General features: G+C 39.7%; 1 protein-coding gene across 3 annotated transcripts in view; it reads left to right on the top strand.

Annotated features, from left to right (window-relative positions):
• Positions 1 to 9,144, top strand: part of LOC137034925 (uncharacterized) — a 32,401-nt gene extending 23,257 nt beyond the window's left edge. For 2 of the 3 annotated variants that reach the window (XM_067408171.1, XM_067408170.1), the window contains exons 5-9: positions 964 to 1,050; positions 7,189 to 7,284; positions 7,968 to 7,996; positions 8,362 to 8,433; positions 8,596 to 9,144. In XM_067408171.1, the coding sequence (XP_067264272.1) occupies positions 964 to 1,050; positions 7,189 to 7,284; positions 7,968 to 7,996; positions 8,362 to 8,433; positions 8,596 to 8,715 (404 nt within the window). In that variant the 3' untranslated portion in view covers positions 8,716 to 9,144. The remainder of the gene's footprint in view (positions 1 to 963; positions 1,051 to 7,188; positions 7,285 to 7,967; positions 7,997 to 8,361; positions 8,434 to 8,595) is intronic. The other variant, XM_067408173.1, reaches the window with a different exon arrangement.
• The last annotated feature ends 16,212 nt before the right edge of the window (positions 9,145 to 25,356 follow it).

The following is a 25,356-nucleotide window of genomic DNA, read 5'->3' as shown; positions in this document are numbered from 1 at the left end:
TATTTTCCATAGCCTACCATTCAGTGCAAAAAGAAGATCGTAGCAACTGTCAGAGGCACAAAACAAATTTTATCTTTAGCAAAGTGCCTATACCATCATAATCCAATCAGAATTTAATTAATAAATAATTTGACCGGACCTAACTGTTATATATAGTTTATATATTTAGATTATATGTGTTTGCACACATGGTATCAGGAAGCAACGTATACATGACGACAAGGAGGTGATGGCGGTGCATAAATCGATTTACCCTTCCCACTTCTGCTAGTTTTACTGAAATGTCTTGTCCTGTGCGAATTGGCCATTTAATATTACAGACGTCCTGAGGTAAAATTACTTTACTCCACCTCCCCATGTAAAACTAATCCCATCTGAATAGGGCTAAAGACAAGGAAGAATCCACAGACCTACGAACCGTGTCACTAACAGAAAGAATCTTGTTTTCCTTTTTCAAACACAACCATTGTTTCTTTCCAACTACACATGGTTGATATATTTCTTTTCTTTCACAGTGTGAATTCACAACCACAAATGCTTTCAGTAAAAAAAAAAAAAAAATAGTTTGGGTTTAATCTTGCTTTTGTGTTTACCATGAATTTTTCAACATCTCTCTGCCAATTACTTTCAATCTTGTTCAGAAATGTATATAGGAGCTCATGAAAGAAGAGCTTTAAATTTTGAATAATTGTGTGTATATGATATATCCAAAAATAGAATATTACAGCAACATAAGACAAATGTTTGCTTTTGAGATGTGTTTGTGATATTTTGAATGCAGTGCTTCATTTTGCAAGAGATGTGAGGCATTTTGCATTTTGTGTGTGCAATTCTTGGATTTGTGTGTTTTGAAAAAAAGAGACAAAGTTTTGAAAATGTGTATAAGCAGTTGAAAAAAACTTTAAAATACAATTGTCATTTTGTACCACATGTAGCATCTGAACTAACATTCATCCTTTATAGCTCAAGATGTTACAACAAAAGATGTGATTCCAGTCCACACCACAAACTCTCAAGTTCCCTCAACTATAAAGACACCAGAAAATAAAGGTACATCATCACTGTCTTTCATCAAATCAGTGTTCCCTTTCGTGGGAACTATCGTCGCTACGTCAATGACGTGATGGGAACCCTCTGTATGATGTGTTCGTGAAGCACCTCTGTATTAAACCAATGATGCGACGAGACGTCAGAGGCGGGTGACGTCACGGACCAGGAAACTATAAAGCATACCCAGAACAAAGAACACTAGCTTCTGTTGTCTTCAGCAAGCGCTCTCTGTTATCTTGTTCATCTTATTTGGTGTTGTTTGTCCTGTTATATATATATATATATATATATATATATATATATATATATATATATATATATATATATATATACACACAGTGATCTCTTCGTCCGAGGACAAGAGTTTCAAAGCACAAGTAAGACAAATAAATATATATATAAAATGGTGGAAAAAGAAAAGACCAAGCAGCAGTTCACAAAGTGTGTGCCTCCCTGCACTCGGTTCATCTCGGGTGGGGACACACACGAGATGTGTGCAATGTGTTTGGGAGTTGAGCATGCATAGGCAGCTCTCAAGGGAGCTGTCTGTGTACACTGTGAAAGGCTCACTCTCAGAGTGCTGAGGTCGCGCCGGGCTCTCTTCGCGGAGGGTGCCGCGGCGAGTGTTCCCCGCGGATCGGGTCCCGCTGCTGCCGAGGCAAAGTGGAAACTGCATTCGTGGGGATCACAGATGGAGCTCTGCCTTATCTCTTCCTCTACCTGCCAGACCCAGTGTCTCTCCTCTGGCGATGGAAGCACACGCTGCAGTTTCTTCCCCCCGTAGAGAGACACAGACACTCAACATATCTTCCTCCGAGGAGGTTGATATGGAGAGCGTCAAGGCTGGTGATGAGGAACCGCCATCCTCATCCCCAGCTTACGAGGAGCTGCTGGAGGTGGTGACCAGGGTAGTCGCTAAACTAAAAATAGACTGGCCAGCGGAGAGGAGTGAGACAAAGCCAAAAAGTAAACTCGATGAGCGCTTCCTCCCTGCACGGTCACTACCCCAGCGTCGGGGTCTGCCGTTCTTTCACGACCTCCACACCGAGTGCAATATCGTGTTTTCAGCCCACAAACATCAACATACAGTAACATCATGGGGCTGAAACACCATGGCTATGGGGCGATGCCTCGGGTTGAAGAGACGCTTGCGAGCTATTTCTCGCCCGAGTCTGCATCGTCCCTCAAGACCCCGACATTGCCCACTAAGCCTCTTAAGACAACATCGGGCTTGGTGGGCAAGGCTTATTCGGCAGCAGGTCAGGCTGCAGCTTGCCTTCACACGATGGCAATCTTGCAAGCTTATCAGGCTGACGTGCTGGGGGAAATAGACGAGAGCGGGGAAGCGACATTTGAGTCCATTCAAGAACTCAGAAGAGCAACAGATCTAGCTCTCCGGGCCACCAAGGAGACGGCCAAGTCAATTGGCTGCTCTATGGCAGCCTTGGTGGCCACGAAGAGACATTTATGGCTCAATTTGTCAGACATGAAGGAAAAAGATAAAAACATTCTCATGGATGCGCCGCTGTCTCCTGTGGGCCTATTCGGCGATGCAGTGTCATCTGTCGTCGATAGGTTCCAGGAGACACGTAAACAGTCTGCGGCCTTCCAGCAGTTCCTTCCCCGCCGTGTCCATCTCCCCGAGGCTGCTGAGCGGGGGCAGCCTCGGCCGTCAGCCAGCTCCTCAGCGCACAGAGCGCAACAAAAAGCCAGTGTGGCCACCCGTGCTCCCCCGCAGAGAGCTTGGGGACCGGGGTGGTCAGCACAGGTGAAGCTAGGCCAGTCACTCACTGTAAAACAGTTTCAGAAACTGTTGGGTCTGATGGCAGCTGCGTCCAACGTGATTACTTTTGGCCTTCTGCACATGAGACCCTTACAGTGGTGGCTCAGGACTAAGGGGTTTTCTCCGAGGGGAAATCCTTTTCGCATGATCAAAGTCAAGCAGCGATGCCTTCGTGCTCTGGTCATGTGGAAAAAGCCTTGGTTCCTGTCCCAGGGACCCGTGTTGGGGACTTCTCGTCGTTGTGTAATGCTTACGACGGATGCTTCCCTCAGGGGCTGGGGGGCGATCATGAGTGATCGCTCGGCTCAGGGTCTATGGGAGGACCATCAGCTCTCCTGGCACATAAATCGGCTGGAGATCATGGCGGTGTTTCTTGCACTGAAACACTTCCTCCCAGACCTGAGGGGCCATCACATGTTGGTTCGCACAGACAACACGTCGGTGGTCTCATACATCAACCATCAGGGGGGTCTACGGTCTCATCAACTTTACAAATTGGCCCGTCGGATCCTCCTGTGGGCCCAGGGAAAGCACCTCTCAGTAAAAGCAGCTTATATCCCAGGGCATCTAAATGTGGGGGTAGACGCCCTGTCGAGGCAGGGCCCGAGGCCTGGGGAATGGAAACTCCACACTGAGGTGGTGGAGCTTATTTGGAAAAAATTTGGTCGAGCTCAAGTTGACCTGTTTGTCACAGAGGAGTCAACCCAGTGCCCTCTGTAGTATTCTCTGACGCACCCAGCACCTCTAGGGCTGGATGCCATGCTACAGACGTGGCCGAGGCTGCGTCTGTATGCATTTCCCCCGGTCTCACTGCTCCCGGGAGTTCTGGAAAAAGTTTGCCAGGAAGGGGTCGATCTGATACTGGTGGCCCCGTACTGGCCGACCAGGATATGGTTTGTGGATCTGATATCCTTACTTCACGGCTCTCCTATGGAGCTTCCTCTCAGACAGGATCTCCTGTCACAAGCGGGCGGCATGATTCTCCATCCCCGCCCAGAACTATGTAGGCTGTGGGCCTGGCCTCTGAGGGGGCAAGGCTCATAGATTCAGGTCTCTCAACCGAGGTTGTGGAGACTATCCTTCAATCCAGAGCTCCCTCCACGAGGAAGTTGTATATGTACAAATGGAAATTGTTCTCTACATGGTGTAGTCAACGTAATATGGACCCTGTCCAGTCACCTATCAGCTTTGTGCTTCAGTTCCTTTAAGAAAAATTTTCAGAAGGTTTAACTCCTTCAACTTTGAAGGTATATATATATAGCAGCCATCTCGGCTTATCATGTTCCTGTGGGGGGTTCCTCAGTGGGTCGAGATCCCCTAGTCATATGCTTCCTCCGTGGTACATTGAGGCTGAGGCCTGTGGTACGTTCAAGGACTCCAGCATGGGACTTGACTATAGTGTTGCAAGGGTTAGCTGAGGCTCCTTTTGAACCAATAGAAGAAGTATCAGAAATGTTTTTCACCTTAAAAATGATATTTCTTCTGGCAATATCATCTCTGAAAAGAATAGGAGATCTGTTAGGATGTACCAGCGGCCAGAGGTGTAAAAAAACCAGCAGGGGACAAAAATGCACAGTTCAGAGTGGTTTTAATCCAAAAAGTGCAAACAAGTAGTTCTCCCAGTTGTGCACAGTAGCAATAGTCAAAAACAAAACAACAAAGAAAACAAACAAGGAGATAAATCAAACTTATTTATAATATATCAATAAATGTAAGTTTGGCTATGCCAATGTCCAGGCCCAAAATACATGTGCAATTCAACCTCTCTATCTTCCATTCCCCTAAAATGGCTGCCTTTTAAAGCTTTGGCTCCTCCTATATTTGGAACATACCATTTTACGGGGAACACTTTTAAGTTACAAGCAGATGACAAAATAAAACCATAATTCCGTCATTATAGTTCGGCTCTACAACATACATCATTTGCATATATTACAGTTTAAACTGCTCAAATCAATAAAGACAAGACATATAAGAAAACACTTACATCCACAGTTCTCTCCCTCCCCTATGAGGTCAGAACCAGATGGAGAAATCTGCCATGAACAAATGTTAGCTTAAAAATGGCTACTTCCCATGTGGACAGGTTTGGCAAGTGAGAGCATTGAGCATTGAAGTTAACTTGATAACTAAAGAAAATGAAATAAACACCTATTGTGTAAAGTATTTTGGTATTCTTTTCTGTGTAACATTATTGGAACAGGATACATTACTGAACATTAAACATTTAAACAAATAACAATATTTAACAGACAAAAACAAAACTAACAACTTGGGATGATAACTGGGATGTCACAACTCCAAAATTAGGGCACAAACATACAACTACATAAGGATGGTATAGTTTGCCGGCATTTAGTTTGTATGTATGTGTAATGGTGGAAAGAGTTTGTTGTACATATACCCATGCTCAGTCCCTTCAAAATAAAAGTCCTAGGTCACAGTCAGTCTTTGACATCCCCCCCCCCTTCTCCAGACACCTCTTGAGGTGTCCTTGAGAGGAAGTCAGCGGTGCAATTTTGAGTCCCAGTTCTGTAAAGCACTTCAAAATCAAAAGGCTGAATGGCCAGAAAGCACCTAGTGATTCGAGCATTGGTGTCTCTCATCTGGCCTAACCAGGCCAGAGCCCGATGATCAGTCTCCAGCCGGAACTTACGTCCAAGTAAATAATAGCGCAGAGAGTCCAACGCCCATTTAACTGCAAGGCATTCCTTCTCCACCGTTGAGTACTTTGTCTCCCAGGGAAGGAGCTTCCTGCTGATATAGGAAATTGGTTTTAGATTTCCTTGTTCACCCTGCAACAGCACAGCTCCCAGGCGATGCTCTGAAGCATCAGTCTGCATAGTGAACAGTTTCTCAAAGTCAGGACTCTGAAGCACTGGTTCCTTACATAATGAGTCCTTCAAATCCTGAAAGGCCTTTTCACAGTCCATAGTCCAATTCACCTTGTTTGGGTGGCATTTTTTGGTGAGGTTAGTCAGGGCAACTGCCCGGGCTGAGAAGTTTGGCACAAACTGTCGGTACCAGCCAACCAGTCCCAAGAAGGACCGTACCTATTTTTTGGTCACAGGCCTCTCAGCATTCTTAATGGCTTCGATTTTACCAACTTGTGGTCGGACCACACCATGTCCCAGTACATACCCCAGGTATTGGGTCTCAGCCTTGGCACACTTGTCTGGGCGAATGGTCAGTCCAGCAGTCTTTATCCTCTTTAGCACCTCTTGTAGATGCCTTAGGTGTTCCTCCCAGCTCTGGCTAAAAATAATAATGTCATCCAAGTAGGCTGCAGCAAACATTTCTGTCCCCTGGAGAATCTGGTCCATCATTCTCTGAAATGTTGCTGGAGCCCCATGAAGCCCAAACGGAAGAACCTGGAACTGAAAGACTCCAAATGGGGTCTTAAATGCTGTAAGCTCCTTGCATTCTGGCTTCAACGGAACTTGCCAATACCCTTTGCAGAGATCGAGAGTGCTGAGGTATGTTGCTCTTCCAAGTCTTTCAACCAGTTCATCCACTCTCGGCATGAGATAAGGGTCAAACTTACTGACACTATTCAGTTTACGGAAGTCCAGGCAGAACCGGAGCGTGCCATCCTTCTTGGGTACCAGCACGATAGGGCTGCTCCACTCACTGGTGGATGGTTCTATTACCCCTAGAGTCTGCATGGTCTCCAGCTCCTCTTTCATCACTGGCAGCAGTCTTTCAGGCACACGATAGATAGGCTGTCGGATGGGTTTAGGGTCATTCAGGATGATAGAATGATAGATAAGGTCTGTCCTTCCAGGTGAGTCCATGAAAAGGTGGTCAGGTAAACATCCCATCAGCTGTTGTTTCTGGTTCTCAGTCAAGTGATCAAGATTCAACTCACTCTGGCCTGGATGTCCAGGGATGTATTGCTCCTCAACCTCCTCTTCCTCTTCTACTGCTCTCACAAGCATAGCATTGTCAGTCACTAGGACTGGTGTGCTCTCTGCCATATCTGACGATGGTTTACGGGAATGCCACTTCTTTAGCATGTTGATATGGAAGACCTGCAGAGGCTGGCTTCTTGAAGGAATCTCAATTTCGTAGGTCACTGGACCCACTTTCCGCTTCACTTCATAGGGGCCTTGCCATTTTGCCAACAACGTTAAAGTCGCTGAACTGTGAAGTGACACCAGTATCTCAGAGGACCATCACTGCTGTAATAAACTTACTGAACTTTCTATAAAATCCTCATCACAAGCATCAATTTACTTCATGATAAATATGGATAATTATGCTATTAAATGTGTCATTTATCATTTTATTTGTAGCTGTTGTTTTTATATATTTGCAGTAATGCTGAATGTGTCTCTCTATATTCTTTCTCTCAGTGATTGGGATTGGGATTGGGATTGGGATTGTTGGCGCTTCATTCGCTGTTCTCCTTCTTGCTCTAATTCTCTGGGTGATTCTTAAAAAAAGAGCAGGTGAGTTTTCAGAGTTTCTCATATTTTGTAACAACAGACAAAAAATCCAAAGCATCTGATAAAATAAATGTGTAATTTAGACAGATTTCTTCTAAGTGAAGAGAAATCAGTGAGTTAAACCAGGTGAAAAAAATGTACATTTCTTTAATGTACTTAAAGTGCTCTATTTTCACGCACTAATTTTGTACTTATTATACTAAAAATTCTACTTTAGTACTTCTTAAGATCATCTTAAGAACATCTAAGTGTACTCAACTTTGATATTTGGAGACACCATGAAATATGAACTAAAATGTGCTTTTAATATACTATCTCTGTATTTAAAAAATGTACTATGTAAAATGTACTATAAGTGATATCTAAATAATTTTTTTAAATATAGAGATAGTATGTTAAAAGCATATTTTAGTTCATATTTCATGGTGTCTCAAAATAGCACAGTTGAGTACACTTACATGTTCTTAAGATTATCTTAAGTACTAAAGAAGAATTTTTAGTATATTAAGTACAAAAGTAGTGCATGAAAGTAGAGCAGTTTAAGTACATTAAAGACATGTACTACTTTTTTTCCACCTGGGAATAAAAACAGAACTCTTCTAGACTCTTTTAAAAGCTGATTGTCATCTGCATTAGAGACTATTTGTCTGTTTGATCATAAATATTCCCATTACATCATGTTTCAGATAACAGAAGAAGGACTGATGACTCTGTGGTGAGTATTGCAGGTTGATCCATGAGTTATTAGTGTTTAAGCTCTTCTCCACAGAGGACTGACCCTGAAATATGACACTCTTATTAGTCAGAATAGATTATGACAAGTTAGTGTATTTGTACTGTTTCTGGTCTAAAGTCACAGATAATAATAAATATGGTGGAACCACTGACACAATCAACATTTCCATTCATCCTACTCCCAGTGAACAATACGATTAATCTTCAATAATCTGTATATATTTGACAGTTACTGTGGTACATTTCACACATACTTTACCTGAAACATCTGCAGCACCTGTGTAAGATAGTAGTGACGGATCAGCCTTTAATAGCTTGGTTTGTCATATTTTCATTGATATTTAGGAGCAGACAGATGATCATGTGACTTACACCGAGGTCACTGCGTACAGTAAAAACCAAGGCAAAAAGAAGAAGGTGAGCAAACACTTCCTTGATGTTGTCCAGCTTCTCTCAGCATGACCTACAGTATATCGCTTTTATTCTTCTCTGCAGTTCTTCAAAAGTTCTGTGTTGAATTGAGCTCAAACATCATGCTGTAATAACTGTGTTGAAACAATTACTGTGATGTTCATTCAGGTTCACTGTGATGATAAAGTGACGTATTCCTCCATCAGAGGAGCAAAAGTTGGAGCTCCAGAAAACTGCAGTGAACTTTATGCCTCTGTGAACAAGAACCATCACAAATCAGATGAATAATTATACAAAAAACACATGAGCAGAGGAATATGAATCTAATATAATTGACTCCTAATGGATTCTGTCAGTGCCATTATAAATACTTTCAATGTCTTTTAAATGTTAACAAACAATCCCAAGTGATGCTCTGATTTATTTTGCTCAGTTCAGCATGTTATTGTACAGTTTCTGTCTGCTTGTTGATCAGTTAATGCTAGTGTCTTTATTATTAATTCAGGGTCTGTAGACGTACACAAAGTCTAGAAAATGAGGACAGTTTTACTCTCTTAGATCACTCTCATTAAATCATGTAAATCAGCTTATTAACTGTCAGCTTGCACTAATTATGAGAACAGGCAAAGCTTGATGATGTAAGTGTTTATCACAATATAACAGGAATGATAATTTGAACTGTTTGAGCAGCTGCTTCTGCAATGATTGTAATATTATATTTTATTTGTCAATAATAAAATAGTCTATGTCAAACATGTGTCTTTATGGTGAAATATAAATTAATCAAGGCAATATAATATCGTCACACAATAGCAACTCTCTCTCACATATTTTGCTATTATAACTGCGTTCATTTACATCATTGGTATAAGTACAATAGCAGTAAGTGGTAAAAAAACAAGAAATGTACAGTTTTATACCATCTTGCTGATAACGTTTCTTTAGTCATTCGGCAACCCTGCAGCCTGAACCCCTGTAGGCAAATATCCTTACACATTATTTCAATATTCTGTGAACCTCAGATGATTCATGAACATTTGTATAAGTTTTCATACATAATATTTTATACAGTTTGGATGCACAGACAGTTTTCAATGTCTTTCTTAGCGGTACTTTGGGCTTCCAAATTGCAGAAGCACAAATGTTGACACATAAAACATCTACTGACAGCATCAAAATACTACAAAATGTTACATATGAAGACAAAACTACCATTAAAATAAGCTAAAACAATAATAATAATGATAAAAAAGCTAAGATAGTTCTTATTTTAGGCTTTATTCAACCCCTCGCTCTACAACTTTTGTTTCCATTGAAGCACCAGGGTTCCCACAGTCTTAGAAAACCTTGATATATGAGGTACTTCAAGAACTTTAAAACAACATGTTTTCTGTGGTATTTTCAGAGCGGTGAGCTCACTGTTGAAGTTTGGAAACATGTTACTGCTGAGTGTGAGACCCCGGTTAGTTTGACCACACAGTTTATTATTAGAAACACACTTAAAGAAATAAGAGGAACTGAGATCTTAACCCACACAGAACTGGTCATCTCTGAACCCAGTTTGGACTGATGGGTGTGAATTTTCTCATATTCAGAGGGCGTTTGCACAACATCTTTTTCAACGGGGGAAAAAAAAAATGCGTTTGTCTGACAATGCAAACTTTTGAAAACATGTTTCAAAGTGCAAGTTTTTAAAAATGATACCATTATTATCTACAACAAAAACACAAAACTTGTGAAAATGGTGACTTCATGTGCATGTGTATTACATGTTCAGACATCGGCAACTACAGGCCTCACAGCAGAATACAGCATTTTTAGTCGTTTTTTGTGGATCTGTGTGGACGGGGAACGTTTTGACAGTGTTGTCGTCTGTACTCAAAACTTTTCAAGAATGCAAAGGAAAGTTTAGTACATTGTTGTCGTGTAAACGTAACCTCAGATGTCAGTTCCTCTTCTTTCTTTAACAACCAGATTGGTCAAACTAACTGTCTGTGTCTGTGTCTGTGTCTGTCTGTGTCTGTGTCTGTGTGTGTGTGTGTGTGTGTGTGTGTGTGTGTGTGTGTGTGTGTGTGTGTGTTTGTATGTATGCCATTTGTGCAACAGCAGCATGTCTAACAGATCTGTTCCACCAAGACCAAATACATGAACATTGTCATATCCAACACCATATCAAATCTGGTGAAAATTGGACCAACGGTCTAGGAGTAGTTTGAAAAAGTAGGTTTTCAACGCAATTCAAATTATCATACAGCAAGCTCAACCAACTAATTGGTATCTTTGTTGTCATTTTACTATCAAGACCAATGTCATGACAAAAACAGGCAAAAGTTATTAGCAGTTTTAAAACTGTAATTATATTTTCTGACCACAAAGTGGCACTCTCCCGAAACATTTGTAGTATCTTCATAGTGTCGATGACACATTCTGACTTTCATAACGACACGCCAAGACATTCATAAAATACAGCATTTAACAACAAAACTCATTGTTCTCCAGGTGGGCAGTAAAATTAGCACATTTTGCAAATTATGATATATTTATTAATTGTAATTTACTTTTCTGAATTAAATCCTAAAGAAACTTTAACAGAAGGGTTCTTAAACTTTATTAGCATTGCATTTTAACAGTTTGACTGGCAATTAAACAATTTAGCGACCGACAATGATAGACTATCTATGATGCAAACTACTCAACTTTTTATGAAATTTCACCATTTTGAATTGAAAATATGCAATCATGACTATTATATTTATAACTTAATATAACGAAACAAGAAATGTTTGCATGTTCAGCATATTAGGCTTATAAGAGTGAATGTGTGCACATTTTAAAATAAAATATTTGCAAATGGTTTAAATTGATTACTTTTAGACAGCTAAGATCATCCAATCAGAATCTCTTACTGGTCCATAGAGAAGACAAAAGGTGACCGGGCTTTTGCCATAGCCGGCCCTGAGCTGTGGAACAGCCTACTGCTCTCTATTAGATTAATCTGTTCAAAATCGCTTTTCAAAGCAAGATTAAAAACCTATCTCTTTGAGAAGGCATATAATCAAGGAGTTCAAATGAGCTTTGCCTAACCATTAATTGCTGTATTTGTGTCTTATTTGTCTTACTGTCATTTTATTTTGTTTTTCTGTTTTTGCTTTTTATTAATATTGTTCAGCACAATGGTAAACCACCATTGTTTTATGAATAAATTGAGATTGAGATCAAAATATAGAAGTGCCAGTAATAAATCTTAATTCTATTGGAAATTTTCTACTTTTTTAATGAGATATAGAAAGTCATACATCAAGATCATGTCCATTAGCCTATAAAGCAATTGGGTCTCTTCAGAAAATGTATACTAAACCGCTCAATTCATATGGATTAGTTTTATGAACTTTTTGAAGTGTCAAAGTGGTAGTTGCGTGACAGAAATCTCTGCTTTTATTATTTATGAAAAGTTACGGGTTTGGAATGACATGAGGGAGAATGAATTTCATTTTTGGGTGAACTAACCCTTTAAAAAAAATTAAAATAGCTATCCACCTTATTTTTCAACGTGGAAGGTGTTTTCTGTGAATGTGTGAGACTTCCGCTTTATTAGCCGCTATAGGGAAATAACAAGAAGAAATTTAAAGTGCAGTAAATTATAAAACTGTATGCACTACAAACCATGTTTATATTTAAGACAATACATTAATATAATAGTCTTTTATCAAGTGACCACTTAATACTTTCCAATAACAAGCAAGTAGCTGATTCTGTAGAGTAATTGTGTCTAAACCCCATATTGTAAGGTAAAATTATTATTTCTTATCTCTAAATGATGCAAAAACATTCTGATACAACCTCCTCCAGCACTTTAGAAAAAACTGGAAGAAGACTAATTGGTCTATAATTAATCATTTCATCTGAATTCCCGGATTTGAAAACTTTTTCCAACCATCAGGGAAATAGAAACATTAATAAGATTAGTAAGGGGCTTGGCAAAAATACTTCCATTTTATTTATTTATTTATTTTAAAGAGCAGTATCAAGATTATATGTATCTTTAGTATTTAATTCATTAACAAATATCATGATTACTGATTGATTAACTTTCTGGATTTTAAAGAAACATTGTCATATTCTCAGACGGATTAGCATCTTCTTCATCAGAGATGCAAGATCTTTGACTGAATAATAAAAAAAAAAAAAAAAAAGTTATTTGCAATTATTTTTGGATCGTGGACAAATTCTTCTCCAACTTTAAGAATGTATTTATCAGGAATTTTACACTTTGGTTTTATTAAACTTAATTTGTTTACAGATCATATTTCCATTTCCTTTCATTTCAGATAATACGTGAATATAATAATTTTATTTTAAAATCCGAAATTCCTTAACTACTTGATTTGTCAATCCTTTAAACAACTCTCTCTTTCATATCTGGTTTTAAGAAAAGTGTTTATAAGGCATAATCTCTTTGCTTCATTAATTGATGTATCGTGTCGTTTATCCAAGGAAGGAAGTTGTATTTTTGAGATTTCTTACTGTTACAATACAGAAGGGTCAGAGACTGAAGGTAACAGATATGGTTGTTTATTAGACACACAGCAGAGTTAACAGATGCAGGTGAGTATATCGATGATAGTCAGGGTTGGGAAGGTTACTTTTAGAATGTATTTCACTACAGATTACAAAATACATGCTTTAAAAAGTAATCTGTAACATATTTCGTTACATCACTCAAGTTTAGTAACTTAATCTAAATACTTTGGAATACTTTGAAATACTTAACACAAATGACCATATTAACTTGATGTTCTGTTTTAAGTTTACAACCTGTAATTAAAAATGACCTCTACCCACCAGGATTTGGTTTTCCACTAAATTCTATTTTTAACATCAGTTACAAAATATATATCTGCAGTTTATTAGACATAACCTATGTGTTGGTAAAGAATTTCAATATCTTGATAAACAAATTAAGAAAATATTTGTTTCATTTAACATCACATCCATATATAATTACTATTGATATATCATTCCTAAATTATATTTTTATATTTGTTAAGATGTGCATCAGAAGGATTACAAGATATTAAATAACAATAAAATATTGTTAATAATATAGGTTGTTTTATAGGTGTATAGAGTCAAGATGACACTGTGGTTTAAATTGTTTAACACAATTTGTTTGTAACATTTAGAATGTTTATAAAGAAATGAAGTGAAATGATCTACCCAATAATCTCGAGAGAAGGCCTGTTCAAAGCTGACTCACATATGGTTTCTCAACAGTTTTTCTGTATCTCTCCACCACCACATTTTACAGGTTTGAAAAAAATATATGATCATTTTGTGTTAACTATCCATAGTATAAATATGTTTATAGTAATATTTAACCTTAGTGCACCGATAGCTGCATTAATATTAACCATATAAACAACAAACAGCAAAGAAAAAAAAAAAAAAAACTATTCGATTTTTTTTTTTAAATAATCCTTCATTTAATTTTTTAAATTATTAGTGATGCACCTATTTTAATTTTTTATGGCAAACAGAAGCAAATTGGCTGATTCTGATACTGGTTGCAGATTTATTTATTTTTTTTAAAGCAAATTTATTTCTTGTTTATTTGTAAAAAAAAAATAATAAAAATGTGTAGCTCTTTGATATTAGAGGCAAACACTGGATTTTTATCACAATCCCAACAAAAATGTTATGAACATGAGCATGATCAGTTGTTTTTCATTTAAATTATTGTATAATTTCAAGATTAACAACAAAAACAGCCTGGTCTTGACTGAGTGCATATTGCAGGTTTAACATTTTTTTCGAGATGAATATATAACCTTGTACAAAAATACCATATAAAAAGGTACTGCAGGGTTTAAAAATGTTTTGCGAGACATAAGGGCATTAATTTAGTAGCTAAATAAAGTGACGGTCTCTGTAAAAACCGCTTTTTTTTACGTCACTACAGGGAGATGTTCGCAGAGCTCTGTGTTGATTCAGTGCAGAATATATTGGTATTTAGCAACAGCGGCCGTGAATCAGTGTGTTTTCGGTAGTTTTTGTATTCTATTTATCATCGTAATGGTAAATTATTGTGTTTGTTTGCTGCACAAACTTCAGCCTGTCAGGACATCGAGTCCAGAGGTTTACTAACAAGAAAAACTACGCTGCTTTCTTCCGTGCCGGTGTTTGTTTTGTGCAGGTGAAGAGACGGGACTTCACTTCTGCATCCGCGTCGAAAAACGCGTTCATTTTAGACTGGAGGATTATCATCCTGGCGATATGGAGTTCAACATTGTAATACTTCTGTAAATGATTATATTAAATTAATAAACTTACACACGCAATGCTTCTTCACCGTTTTTACTTGAATCAATTTCAACACTGATAAATACAAATTATGTACACATGCATATGTGACGGTCTTGCCTGGGTGGTCTGCACAATGGGGAACACGTAGAAATAAAGGAAACAGCACAGAGAATTAAAATCACTTCCACAGCATGTCTCATTATCTCTGCTGTTTATTTAAAACAGTTCTTTCTTTTTCTTAATCTTTTTAAATCAATTAAATCTTTATGCATTGTGATCGTATAGTGTTAACAATTTTCAATTTGACAACTTCAATAGACTTTTCAATGAATTTATCACAAATAAATGAAAAACTGAACAATTCAATTCAATTAAATTGGATTTGAAGGGTAAACATCCCCACCTAGCGGCGAATTTATATAATTCCATTTGAACTATTAATTAATACATTAAACATTAAAACAACACATCTTACAACATACCTGCACAATGGGGAACACGTAGAAATAAAGGAAACAGCACGGAGAATTAAAATCACTTCTACATAAAACAAAGACAATGCACAAATTAATCACGAGTAGGCCTCGTATTACAAACTAAAAATAACTCAACATAAAACAACACATTCGATGCCAAACATATATCAGCAGTTGTATAAGAAGTTCATTGCAGTATAAATCAGCAATAAAGCAGTTAGTTATGTGTTTTTAATCATTTTAACTTATAAATCTCCAGCTGTTGAAAATGTGTGTAACTTACCCACAGCATGTCTCATTATCTCTGCTGTGGGTGGTCCCTATTTCACGTGCTATATGCCATCACGTAGCAGACAGATGGCGCTGTCCCCATTTATGCATTAATTTAACACTTTTACACACCGTTACATGCACCCCCTAAAATTATGCTAAACTGGGGAAGCGCCTATACAGTAGAAAACTTAACACAAGAACTAGAAAAAGGGAGAGAGAGAAAAAAAAAAGAAACTGATAGAAGACAGTGTGACTGTCCTTGACACATTTCAGCATATATGTCAATTACAAAATTCCTCCATAGGAAGTATGCAAGTATGGACCGGTACCAAAATCCAGACTTAACATAGACTTAAAGAGATGCCCTAAACACCTCTCTTTACATACACAATTCAAGGATAGAAATAACTTCTTAAAAGACTATTTAAACTCAAAATGTCTAGAGCCAACTTATAAGTTACCCATGAAAAAAGGTTTTTCACCACATCAAAAAGAGAAATCACTGAAGGTGATGAATCATGCACAAACTGACTATGCATCTCACAGATCAATCTTTGTGGAGGTTTAATGGTCCTACCAGCCCTAGTACTAATTGTGTCTGTATGAATGTGTTTTGGTTGATTGCATATTACAGGGTCAACTGTATCCGGAACAGGGTTATTGACTACATGTGAAAGTGGAAAAACTGGCAGGGTCAAGGAGTGCTGAGAGGAACTCTGATCTAACTCATCATCAGGAGGTTGTTCTTCATCCAACAAATGCGGGACATCACTTCCTTGTTCAGTGCATACAGAGCTACTACGGGTATCAGAGTCTGCTCTTGAATTAGAATTGTGCACATCCAAAGAACACTGAATTTCAGACAAAACAACTGAGTCACTATCATTATCAGGGCAGCTGTGCTGATCAGACTGCATAACCCAGTGAGCTGTTCTCTTATCACTCTCGGGATGATCAGGCAAGTCTGTAGTTGAATCACTTGAATGGGACTCGGATGGTAAATCGACCCCATCTTTGTACAGAAAGTTAACAGGGAGTAAGAGATTCCTGTGCACAGTCTTTTCTCTGCCTGTTTCAGTGTCTCTTATCCGATAGACATTAATGGGTGATCTCACTGACATCACTTCGTAAAGGCTGGACTCCCACTTATCTGCAATTTTCCGTTTGCCACGCTCACCACGGTTCGCCAGAAGGACTCTGTCACCAACAGTCAAAGGTGATCCTTTCACTTTACGATTGTAGATCCTTGCATGCCGAGTTTGCTCAGTAGAACTGTGCTTCTGTGCAATTTTCGCAGCTTCGCCGAGATCACATTTGAGCCTGGATACGAAATCTGAATATTTAACAACAGTATCATCCTTGAGAACATGTTGAAACATCACATCGATTGGAAGACGTGGAACTCTCCCAAACATCAGATAGAAAGGCGCAAAGCCTGTGGTCTCATGAACGGTGCAGTTATAACAAAAAGTCAGCATTTGCAAAGACTGTGGCCACTTGGCTTTGGACTCAGGGGGGTAAGGCTCTTATCATGTTCCCTAAGGTCCTGTTAAAGCGTTCTGTGATCCCGTTTCCCATCGGGTGATAAGGGAGTGGTGTGCGACTTCTTGACACCTGACATATTCAACAACTCCTTCATTAATTTGCTCTCAAAGCTTGGACCTTGATCCGAATGCACTCGCCGAGGGAATCCGTAAACACAGAAGAGACCATTCCATAGATGATGAGCAACCTGTTTTGCAGACTGGTTCTTGCAGGGAAAAGCGTAGGCTAATTTAGTGAAATGGTCTGTCGCTACCAGAACATCCACACTCTTGTCACCCCGCTCTGCTGTCCAGAAATCGATACAGATCAGTTCCATCGGCTCAGAGGTACGTATGTTCTCAAGAGGAGCACGATCTTTCGGTTCAGGAGTCTTTCCTACAATACATCGCATGCAGTTTCTTACATAATTTGCTATGTCATGTTCCATCCCTAACCAAAAGAACCGTTGTCTGGCCAATGAAAGAGTCCTGGAGCGACCTTGATGACCAGCTGCATCATGCAGACCATGAAGCACTTGTTGTTTCAAGGCATCTGGGACAATGAGTTGATGCAACTTTTTGTTCATTTGATTGTCTCTTTTGACTTTAAAAAGCATGCCGTCTCTGATGGTAAGTTTATTCCAATGCTTGAGAAGCTTTAGGACAGTACGAGGCTCACTAGCACGTTCACGCTTGTCAGGACGTCGATGTCTCTGAACATAAAAGAGTGCTCTACTCACAGCGGTGTCCTGTTCTTGTGCAGCTGAAAGAGTGCTCATATTAAGTGCGGCAGGCTGGTCCATATCAAGGAAGTGTGGAATGGGGTCCACACCCATGAATTGTCCTACACCTCCAGAACAATGCGCGTCCAATACAGCAGCAACATCCTGCGAACTCAAAGCACCAGCTGTAGTCTGACATCGACCGCCAACTCCGGTCGATCCAGAAGAGTCGTCAGCATGACTCAATACTTGACAGTTAGTGGTAAGTCGGAAAGAATCTTGGACAACTTGATCTACAACTCCATCAACCTGACTGAGCAAAGACTGGTAAGGTTCAGTTACGAGTCGATGGCTTACACTGGACTGGACAAAAGGTTCCCTGCTCAACGCGTCTGCGACTACGTTCTTAGAACCGGGCACATATTTCAGGTCGAAGCTGAAGGAAGCTAGCTTAGCAACCCAGCGTTGCTCACAAGCATCTAGTCTTGGCTTGGTGAGTATGTAAGTGAGGGGATTATTATCCGTCCAAGCTATAAAATGACGCCCCTTCAACCAATAATGGAACTTGTCACATATCGCCCACTTAAGTGCGAGAAATTCTAGCCTGTGAGCTGGGTAATTCATCTGAGAACGTGATAACGTCTTGCTAGCAAATGCAACTGGCCTGGCCAGAGTGCCACCCGCTGGGATCTGGGAAAGAACAGCACCCAATCCATCAAATGAGGCATCTACAGCTAGTATGAAGTCGTGTTCGAAGTTTGGGTGAGCCAGCGTCACGCTCGAGAGAAGATCCTCTTTCAAAATGTCAAATGCTTTCTGACATTTGTCCGTCCAGTCAGTAGGTGAGAGTTTGACGCACACAGCTTTCGAGTTGAGCTTCCTCCTTCTGCCTCTAGAGCGTTTTGTGTCTGTTTTGGAGATAAGATCGAACAGAGGCTTTGCTTTGGCAGAACATCTCTCTATAAAATGTTGATAGTATAGTACCATACCTAAGAATGATCTGATTTTTCTATGGCATGGAGTGATTCCATCAGAGTCCATCAAATCAACTGCTTTAACATCTGTAATGGCCTTTATTTTCCCAGGGTCAGTTTTAACACCATCTTCACAAATTACATGACCAAGAAACTTGACTGACTTTCTCAAGAAATGGCATTTTTTAGGGGAAAGCTTGAGATTGTGGGCCTTGAGTCTTGAGAACACCATCTCCAGCCTTTCAAGGGCAACCTGTTCGTTGGGAGCAAAGACCATGAGATCATCAAGGTAGCACAATAAACTGGTGAAATTCTTGTCACCAAAGATCGACATCATCATACGCATGAATGTAGCTGGGCTATTGCAGAGGCCCTGCGGCATCCTGTTATATTCGTGTAATCCAAAAGGAGACGAGAAAGCAGTGTATTTCCTATCGTCTTCATGCAAAGGAACATTATAGAAACCTGAGGTAAGGTCCATAGTCGAGAAGAAAGCATTCCCTCCAAGAGCAGCTAAGGCGTCCGACTGGTGTGGTAGAGGATGGGCGTCTTTTACTGTTCTGGCGTTCAACCAACGAAAGTCTGTACAGATCCTCAGATCACCATTCTTTTTCCACACCAGGACAAGAGGAGAAGCATACTCACTATTTGATTTTCTGATAATGCCCTTCACTTCCATTTCATCCAACGCTACTCTCAGTTTCTCATAATGGCCTGGAGGTACACGACGGTAGGGGAGACGAAAGGGTTTGTCATCCACTAAACGGATCCGATGTACAAAATCTTTGGCTTCACCACAATCCATCTTGTTCCTTGAAAATATGGACTCATATTTCTTGATAAGATGGAGTAATTTTGTCTTCCAAGAGGAAGACACTTCACACGCTGTCAGATCTAGGTCTCTCAATCCTAAGTCATTCAAGGTTCGCACCATCTCATCCTCAGATTCCTGGGGACCATACTCATGTTGAAAGTGTTGAACTTGAGACTTAATGTACTCACTTTCTGGAAGATCTTCCACAGCAACGCATGGAGAAACATCTGCAATCTTTGCATTTCTTCTTAATGTCAACACACTGTTAGTGGGATTTATAACTTTAACAGGTATCCAACCATCGCCCCATAAAGGTGTAATGACTCGGCCTACCATGATCTGCTTAGGGCTGCATTTGGATTGGGTAGGCTCCACAAGCACTGTACTACCCACAGACAATGCAGTGCTGACAGGAAGCTTGCCCCATACAAGATGTTCACTCTGTGGTTGAAGCGTCACACTGTGCTTGAGCTTAACAGTACCTACTTTTCCAGGTATGTGATCGCCTCTCCATCTCTGTGTGTTAGACAGTAATGAAATGAACTCCAAACTCTCACTTTCTTCATTACCACTTGGTAGTGAGACCAATTTCCAATAGTCATCTGTATTCTTTAGGAGAGTCAGCAGGCTTTTGATGGCGTTACTGCCCAAGATCATCTCATCTGTCTGGCCTGGAACGATCAGCACTGGTATCATCATTTTACATCCATAAACACAGACAGACAGATCATACATTGCTGTTGGTGTGACTCGATGACCACCACATCCAATGATCACAACATCATCGGCGGGACATTTTGGCAACTTAGAAAGGCTCTCGAACAATCTTGCTTCAGCTGCCTCGCTGAGAGTGCAGGCCATTGAACCACTGTCGAGTAATGCAGTGAAAGATGGGCCATTTTCAACAGACACAGTTGTGTAAAATAATGAATCAGCTCTGGGGACTCGTTGTATTCCTTGAAATACAGCAGTTTTATCAGGTGAGACACTGGGTTTGTACTGCTCATATACGGACTCATAATCTTGTGTGTCAAAGATGGGAGGGTTATCAATCTGGTCTGTACTAACCTCCCTTACGCACAGACCTGTTAGTTTTCCTGTGTGGGCTGAGATGCTTGTCGTCTTCTCCTAGGGCAGAAACGTCTGGAGTGACCTGGAGACTGACACTGAAAACACAGTCTGTGCTCACGGCAATGCGTTAAGGCGGAGTGAGCAGCATCATCGCAGATAGCACACGGCAAAGCATCCAAACCTTCAATCCTAGGAAGTCTGTTAAAAGGCTGGTATTTAGGATGAGACTGAGGTCGGTTAGTATTGGTCAGCAGGACTTTCTCAAGCATGTCAATGACCTTCTCAAGAGCAGAGAAATCTGTGCTTTTTTGTTGTTGTTCGCACACCGTGGGAGCAGGCACCGGAACTGTGTTAACATCAATCTTGTTGACTGAAACTCTTTCACTTTGGCTGCGATGCACTGTACTTGTAGCTTTGAAAGATAAATCAGACTGGTAATCATTAAGTACGGCCTGTACTTCATGTGCTGACCACTTGTCAATTGGTTTGGACCTGAAGGTTAAGGCCAAATCTTTACTCGGGCAGTGTCTGATAAACATGTGCACTATTTCCACGCTGGGCTTGTCAAGTGTTTTACCTCGCTCTCGCAGGCATTCTGAAGCGACATCTGCTGCTTTGTTGAGTCTCAGCCAGTAGTCATATGGATTCTCATCCTCCTCTGGCAAGGTAGTGTAAAAATCAGCAAGAGGGACAGGCGAGTAGTGGTTGCAACTAAAATGTTTACGCAACAGGCTGTAGACAGAATTTGGACAGACAGTAGTCGAGGAGTCACAGTTCCTGATCCAGAATTTGACTACATCTTTTGCTTTACCACGCAGGTGTACAAGGATTTCTTCTACATGTTCTTCGGCACTCATGTTGTTCTTCTTGACAAATGTCCTCATCAGATCTTCCCATTCTTCAATTTCAATTGTGTCAGAATCATCTCCTCTGAATGAAGCTGGCTCCTTGACTTTTCTGTGCTGAATTACTTGGTTTTGTGACAAATTTGCAATGCTTGAAGAGCTTGTAGCCTTATTGTCTGGGTTTTGTCTATTTGGGGTGTCAGTGCTATAAGGACTAAGATGAGATATAATGTTGTCTGCTAATTGTTGACCAATCTGATGGACAATTGAACTCATTTGTCCTAACATATCAGGTACACTATGTTCAACATTAGGTGTTGACGTGATCACTTCACTAGGTTTATGAATGACATTTGACTGCATGCCCGATACATCACACTCTGCGCACGCAGTGCACACCCTTCTGGTAATGCCAGGTCTACTATCACTATTGCCAGTATTGGGGCTGTCCACTGAAAAGGGAATTGGTACACCTAAAACCCCTCTGCCTCTGCCCACTGGACTAGGAGTGAATTGATCAGGCAAATATCTATTGCTGTCACTCATTATGGGCATTAAAATGTGCTACAAGTGTACATACACAAATAAACAAACTCAAAATTAAATGATCAGAGTGAAAAGTCCAACAAATTGAAAAAGGATAAAGCAAGGAGTCCCTTATGGAAAGGCTGTGAACCGATGATGAGCTTTCGAAACGATGAAGGATCCTTCCAGAATGCAGCAACACAGCAATCTTTAACAACTTGCTTGAAGACGTGACCCAAAGCAACACAGCGGCATCACAACTTCACGGCACCAATGTGACGGTCTTGCCTGGGTGGTCTGCACAATGGGGAACACGTAGAAATAAAGGAAACAGCACAGAGAATTAAAATCACTTCCACAGCATGTCTCATTATCTCTGCTGTTTATTTAAAACAGTTCTTTCTTTTTCTTAATCTTTTTAAATCAATTAAATCTTTATGCATTGTGATCGTATAGTGTTAACAATTTTCAATTTGACAACTTCAATAGACTTTTCAATGAATTTATCACAAATAAATGAAAAACTGAACAATTCAATTCAATTAAATTGGATTTGAAGGGTAAACATCCCCACCTAGCGGCGAATTTATATAATTCCATTTGAACTATTAATTAATACATTAAACATTAAAACAACACATCTTACAACATACCTGCACAATGGGGAACACGTAGAAATAAAGGAAACAGCACGGAGAATTAAAATCACTTCTACATAAAACAAAGACAATGCACAAATTAATCACGAGTAGGCCTCGTATTACAAACTAAAAATAACTCAACATAAAACAACACATTCGATGCCAAACATATATCAGCAGTTGTATAAGAAGTTCATTGCAGTATAAATCAGCAATAAAGCAGTTAGTTATGTGTTTTTAATCATTTTAACTTATAAATCTCCAGCTGTTGAAAATGTGCGACTTACCCACAGCATGTCTCATTATCTCTGCTGTGGGTGGTCCCTATTTCACGTGCTATATGCCATCACGTAGCAGACAGATGGCGCTGTCCCCATTTATGCATTAATTTAACACTTTTACACACCGTTACACATACAGTCTCACACTTACACAAAACAGTTTTGCATTATGTGCTGGTAATGTAAATACTCCGATTTCATTCATGCCATGTAAACTTTTATATACATTCAAGTTCACACAACTACATAATCACGGCGTCATACATCCTCACACGATCAGTGAATGGGCACGGAATAAACTCATAACACAGAATTAATGAATAAAGGATAACATGAAACACATACAGTAACACTATATGTTTGGCCGCCGGCGGGAGACATGATCACGGATCCGTCAGAGATGCAGCTCGATGAAGACTTACGGTGCACATTTTAAGTTTTGTGTTTGATTATTACATTTGCTAACTACCAAATCAGTCGTGATGAGAAACGGCTATATCACGTAACGTTAGTGTGGACGGATAATAACGCGTGTGACATACGCTTGATCAAAGTTTATTCGTTTCTGTTATTAGTAATCAGTTACTCCTAGATGACCAATAGCTTTGCTATTGCCTGATTCATGATGATAATCTGTACAATATTGTGATCTGAGCACACGTCGTTTTCCTATAGTTTATATTGATCGCGCTCCCTTCACTGACGTCACGTCCGATTGGGCATTTTTCAGATGCGGAAGTAAAATTTTCTCATAAAAAACGACTCCAGAAGCCTATGTAGCGTATTTATGCGTGTTTTTTCAAGACAATCTATTTCATACATTATTTATGTATACATTGAATCACTACAGTGCCGCCACTCCCCCCAAGCGCATCTGTGCGTAGGGCACCAAAAATAGCCTAATAAAAAATCAGTGATCATAGTCAGTAATTATAATGCCGATATTATTTCAGTATATATTATTAGGCACCTTTCAGGCATAACAAAACAGGCATAACAAGAGTATTTAATTGCTCTAAAGATGGTGCCCCCCCCCCTCCTTCCAACAACTCAATAACCCAATAACACAATAACCCATTTAGTCCAGTGGTCCGTTGGATTGCGCAATTTGCACAGCATAGACATAATATACGTAGACGCCTCATAGACTGACGCTGCCTATTGGAGCGGACGTATCAGCGCGGCGCCATCTTGGATAGGTCCCCAATGCGCCGCCCCCCGCATTTATTTCTACTGAGGAAGATGTATCCTCGTCTACAATGTACAATGTACAAATGTACAAATCATGTATGTGGGTGGGACAAGGCCCACCCACTTTTTAAGACCAATGATATTGGACCCACTCATTTTTACCGTCTCTAATTCAGCATTTGTCTAATCCCCCTAAGGTGATGCTACTCCACAAACCACCAACAGAGCATAAAAAATACCACAAAATAAAAATAATTTTTAAAACATCGCCAAGTAAAACGCTGCGTTTATAAAGAAATGTTTCTTTACGGCCACAACAAACAGACGCGCATTCCACCTTCGCCTCAGCGCCAGGCGCAAGTCAAACTTAAAATGCATATATGTACACCAAGAAAATCAAAATTTTCTCGGGGGAGCATTCCCCCAACCCCCCTAGCATAACACATTTTGTTACCTCGGTAAATATAAAACCCTGCGTACGGCCCTGCTTATTTTTCAAAGGTAATTGTGTATTTCCTTGTATGCACTAAGCTAATGTGTGAAAATAAATGGGAGCAAAAACACGATTGAATGTAAAGGTTTGTGTCTCGTTCTATATAAAAAAAAATAAAAATCAATAACTACCGATTGATTGGCATTTTATCTATCTATCTATCTATCTATCTATCTATCTATCTATCTATCTATCTATCTATCTATCTATCTATCTAATTTACACACACACACACACATATATATATATATATATATATATATATATATATATATATATATATATATATATATATATATAATTGCATAAATAAAATTTGGAGGGAGGACCCACTCACATTTTATTTTTGCTTCCGACGCCCATGGTATAAATGAATGAATTTTATATTTTAATAAAGAAACAAGTTTGATTGTTCATTTGAATTTATTTAACTCACTCACACTCACTCAATTATAATTTTATAAATAGTAAAATAACCTAAATCATTGTTCAATCTTACTTGTGAAATGTAATTCCATGCGATCTGGTATCAATACTGCGTCGGTTATTGCAACCTAAGCTGCACAAAATACGGGCATAATTGCTCGCTCTCCGTTGACTCCGATTGACTCTGGTGCTAGCGTTGAGTGGAGAGACCCAACCAATATGGCGGCGACGCTGGATCACGCTCCAGCACGTCATGAGGCGTCTACGTATATTTGTCTATGTTTGCACAGCACCTGACGAAACTGTACTTTGACAGTAGGAGGTAGGACTGGCTTTATTTTTAAATCATAAAAGAATTATGGTAAGGGCAC

The sequence above is a fragment of the Chanodichthys erythropterus genome, chromosome 13 (genome assembly GCF_024489055.1).
Source record: "Chanodichthys erythropterus isolate Z2021 chromosome 13, ASM2448905v1, whole genome shotgun sequence".
NCBI lineage: Eukaryota > Metazoa > Chordata > Actinopteri > Cypriniformes > Xenocyprididae > Chanodichthys > Chanodichthys erythropterus.
Note: the sequence above shows the minus strand (reverse complement) of the source record. Positions and strands in the feature narration are given on the sequence as shown.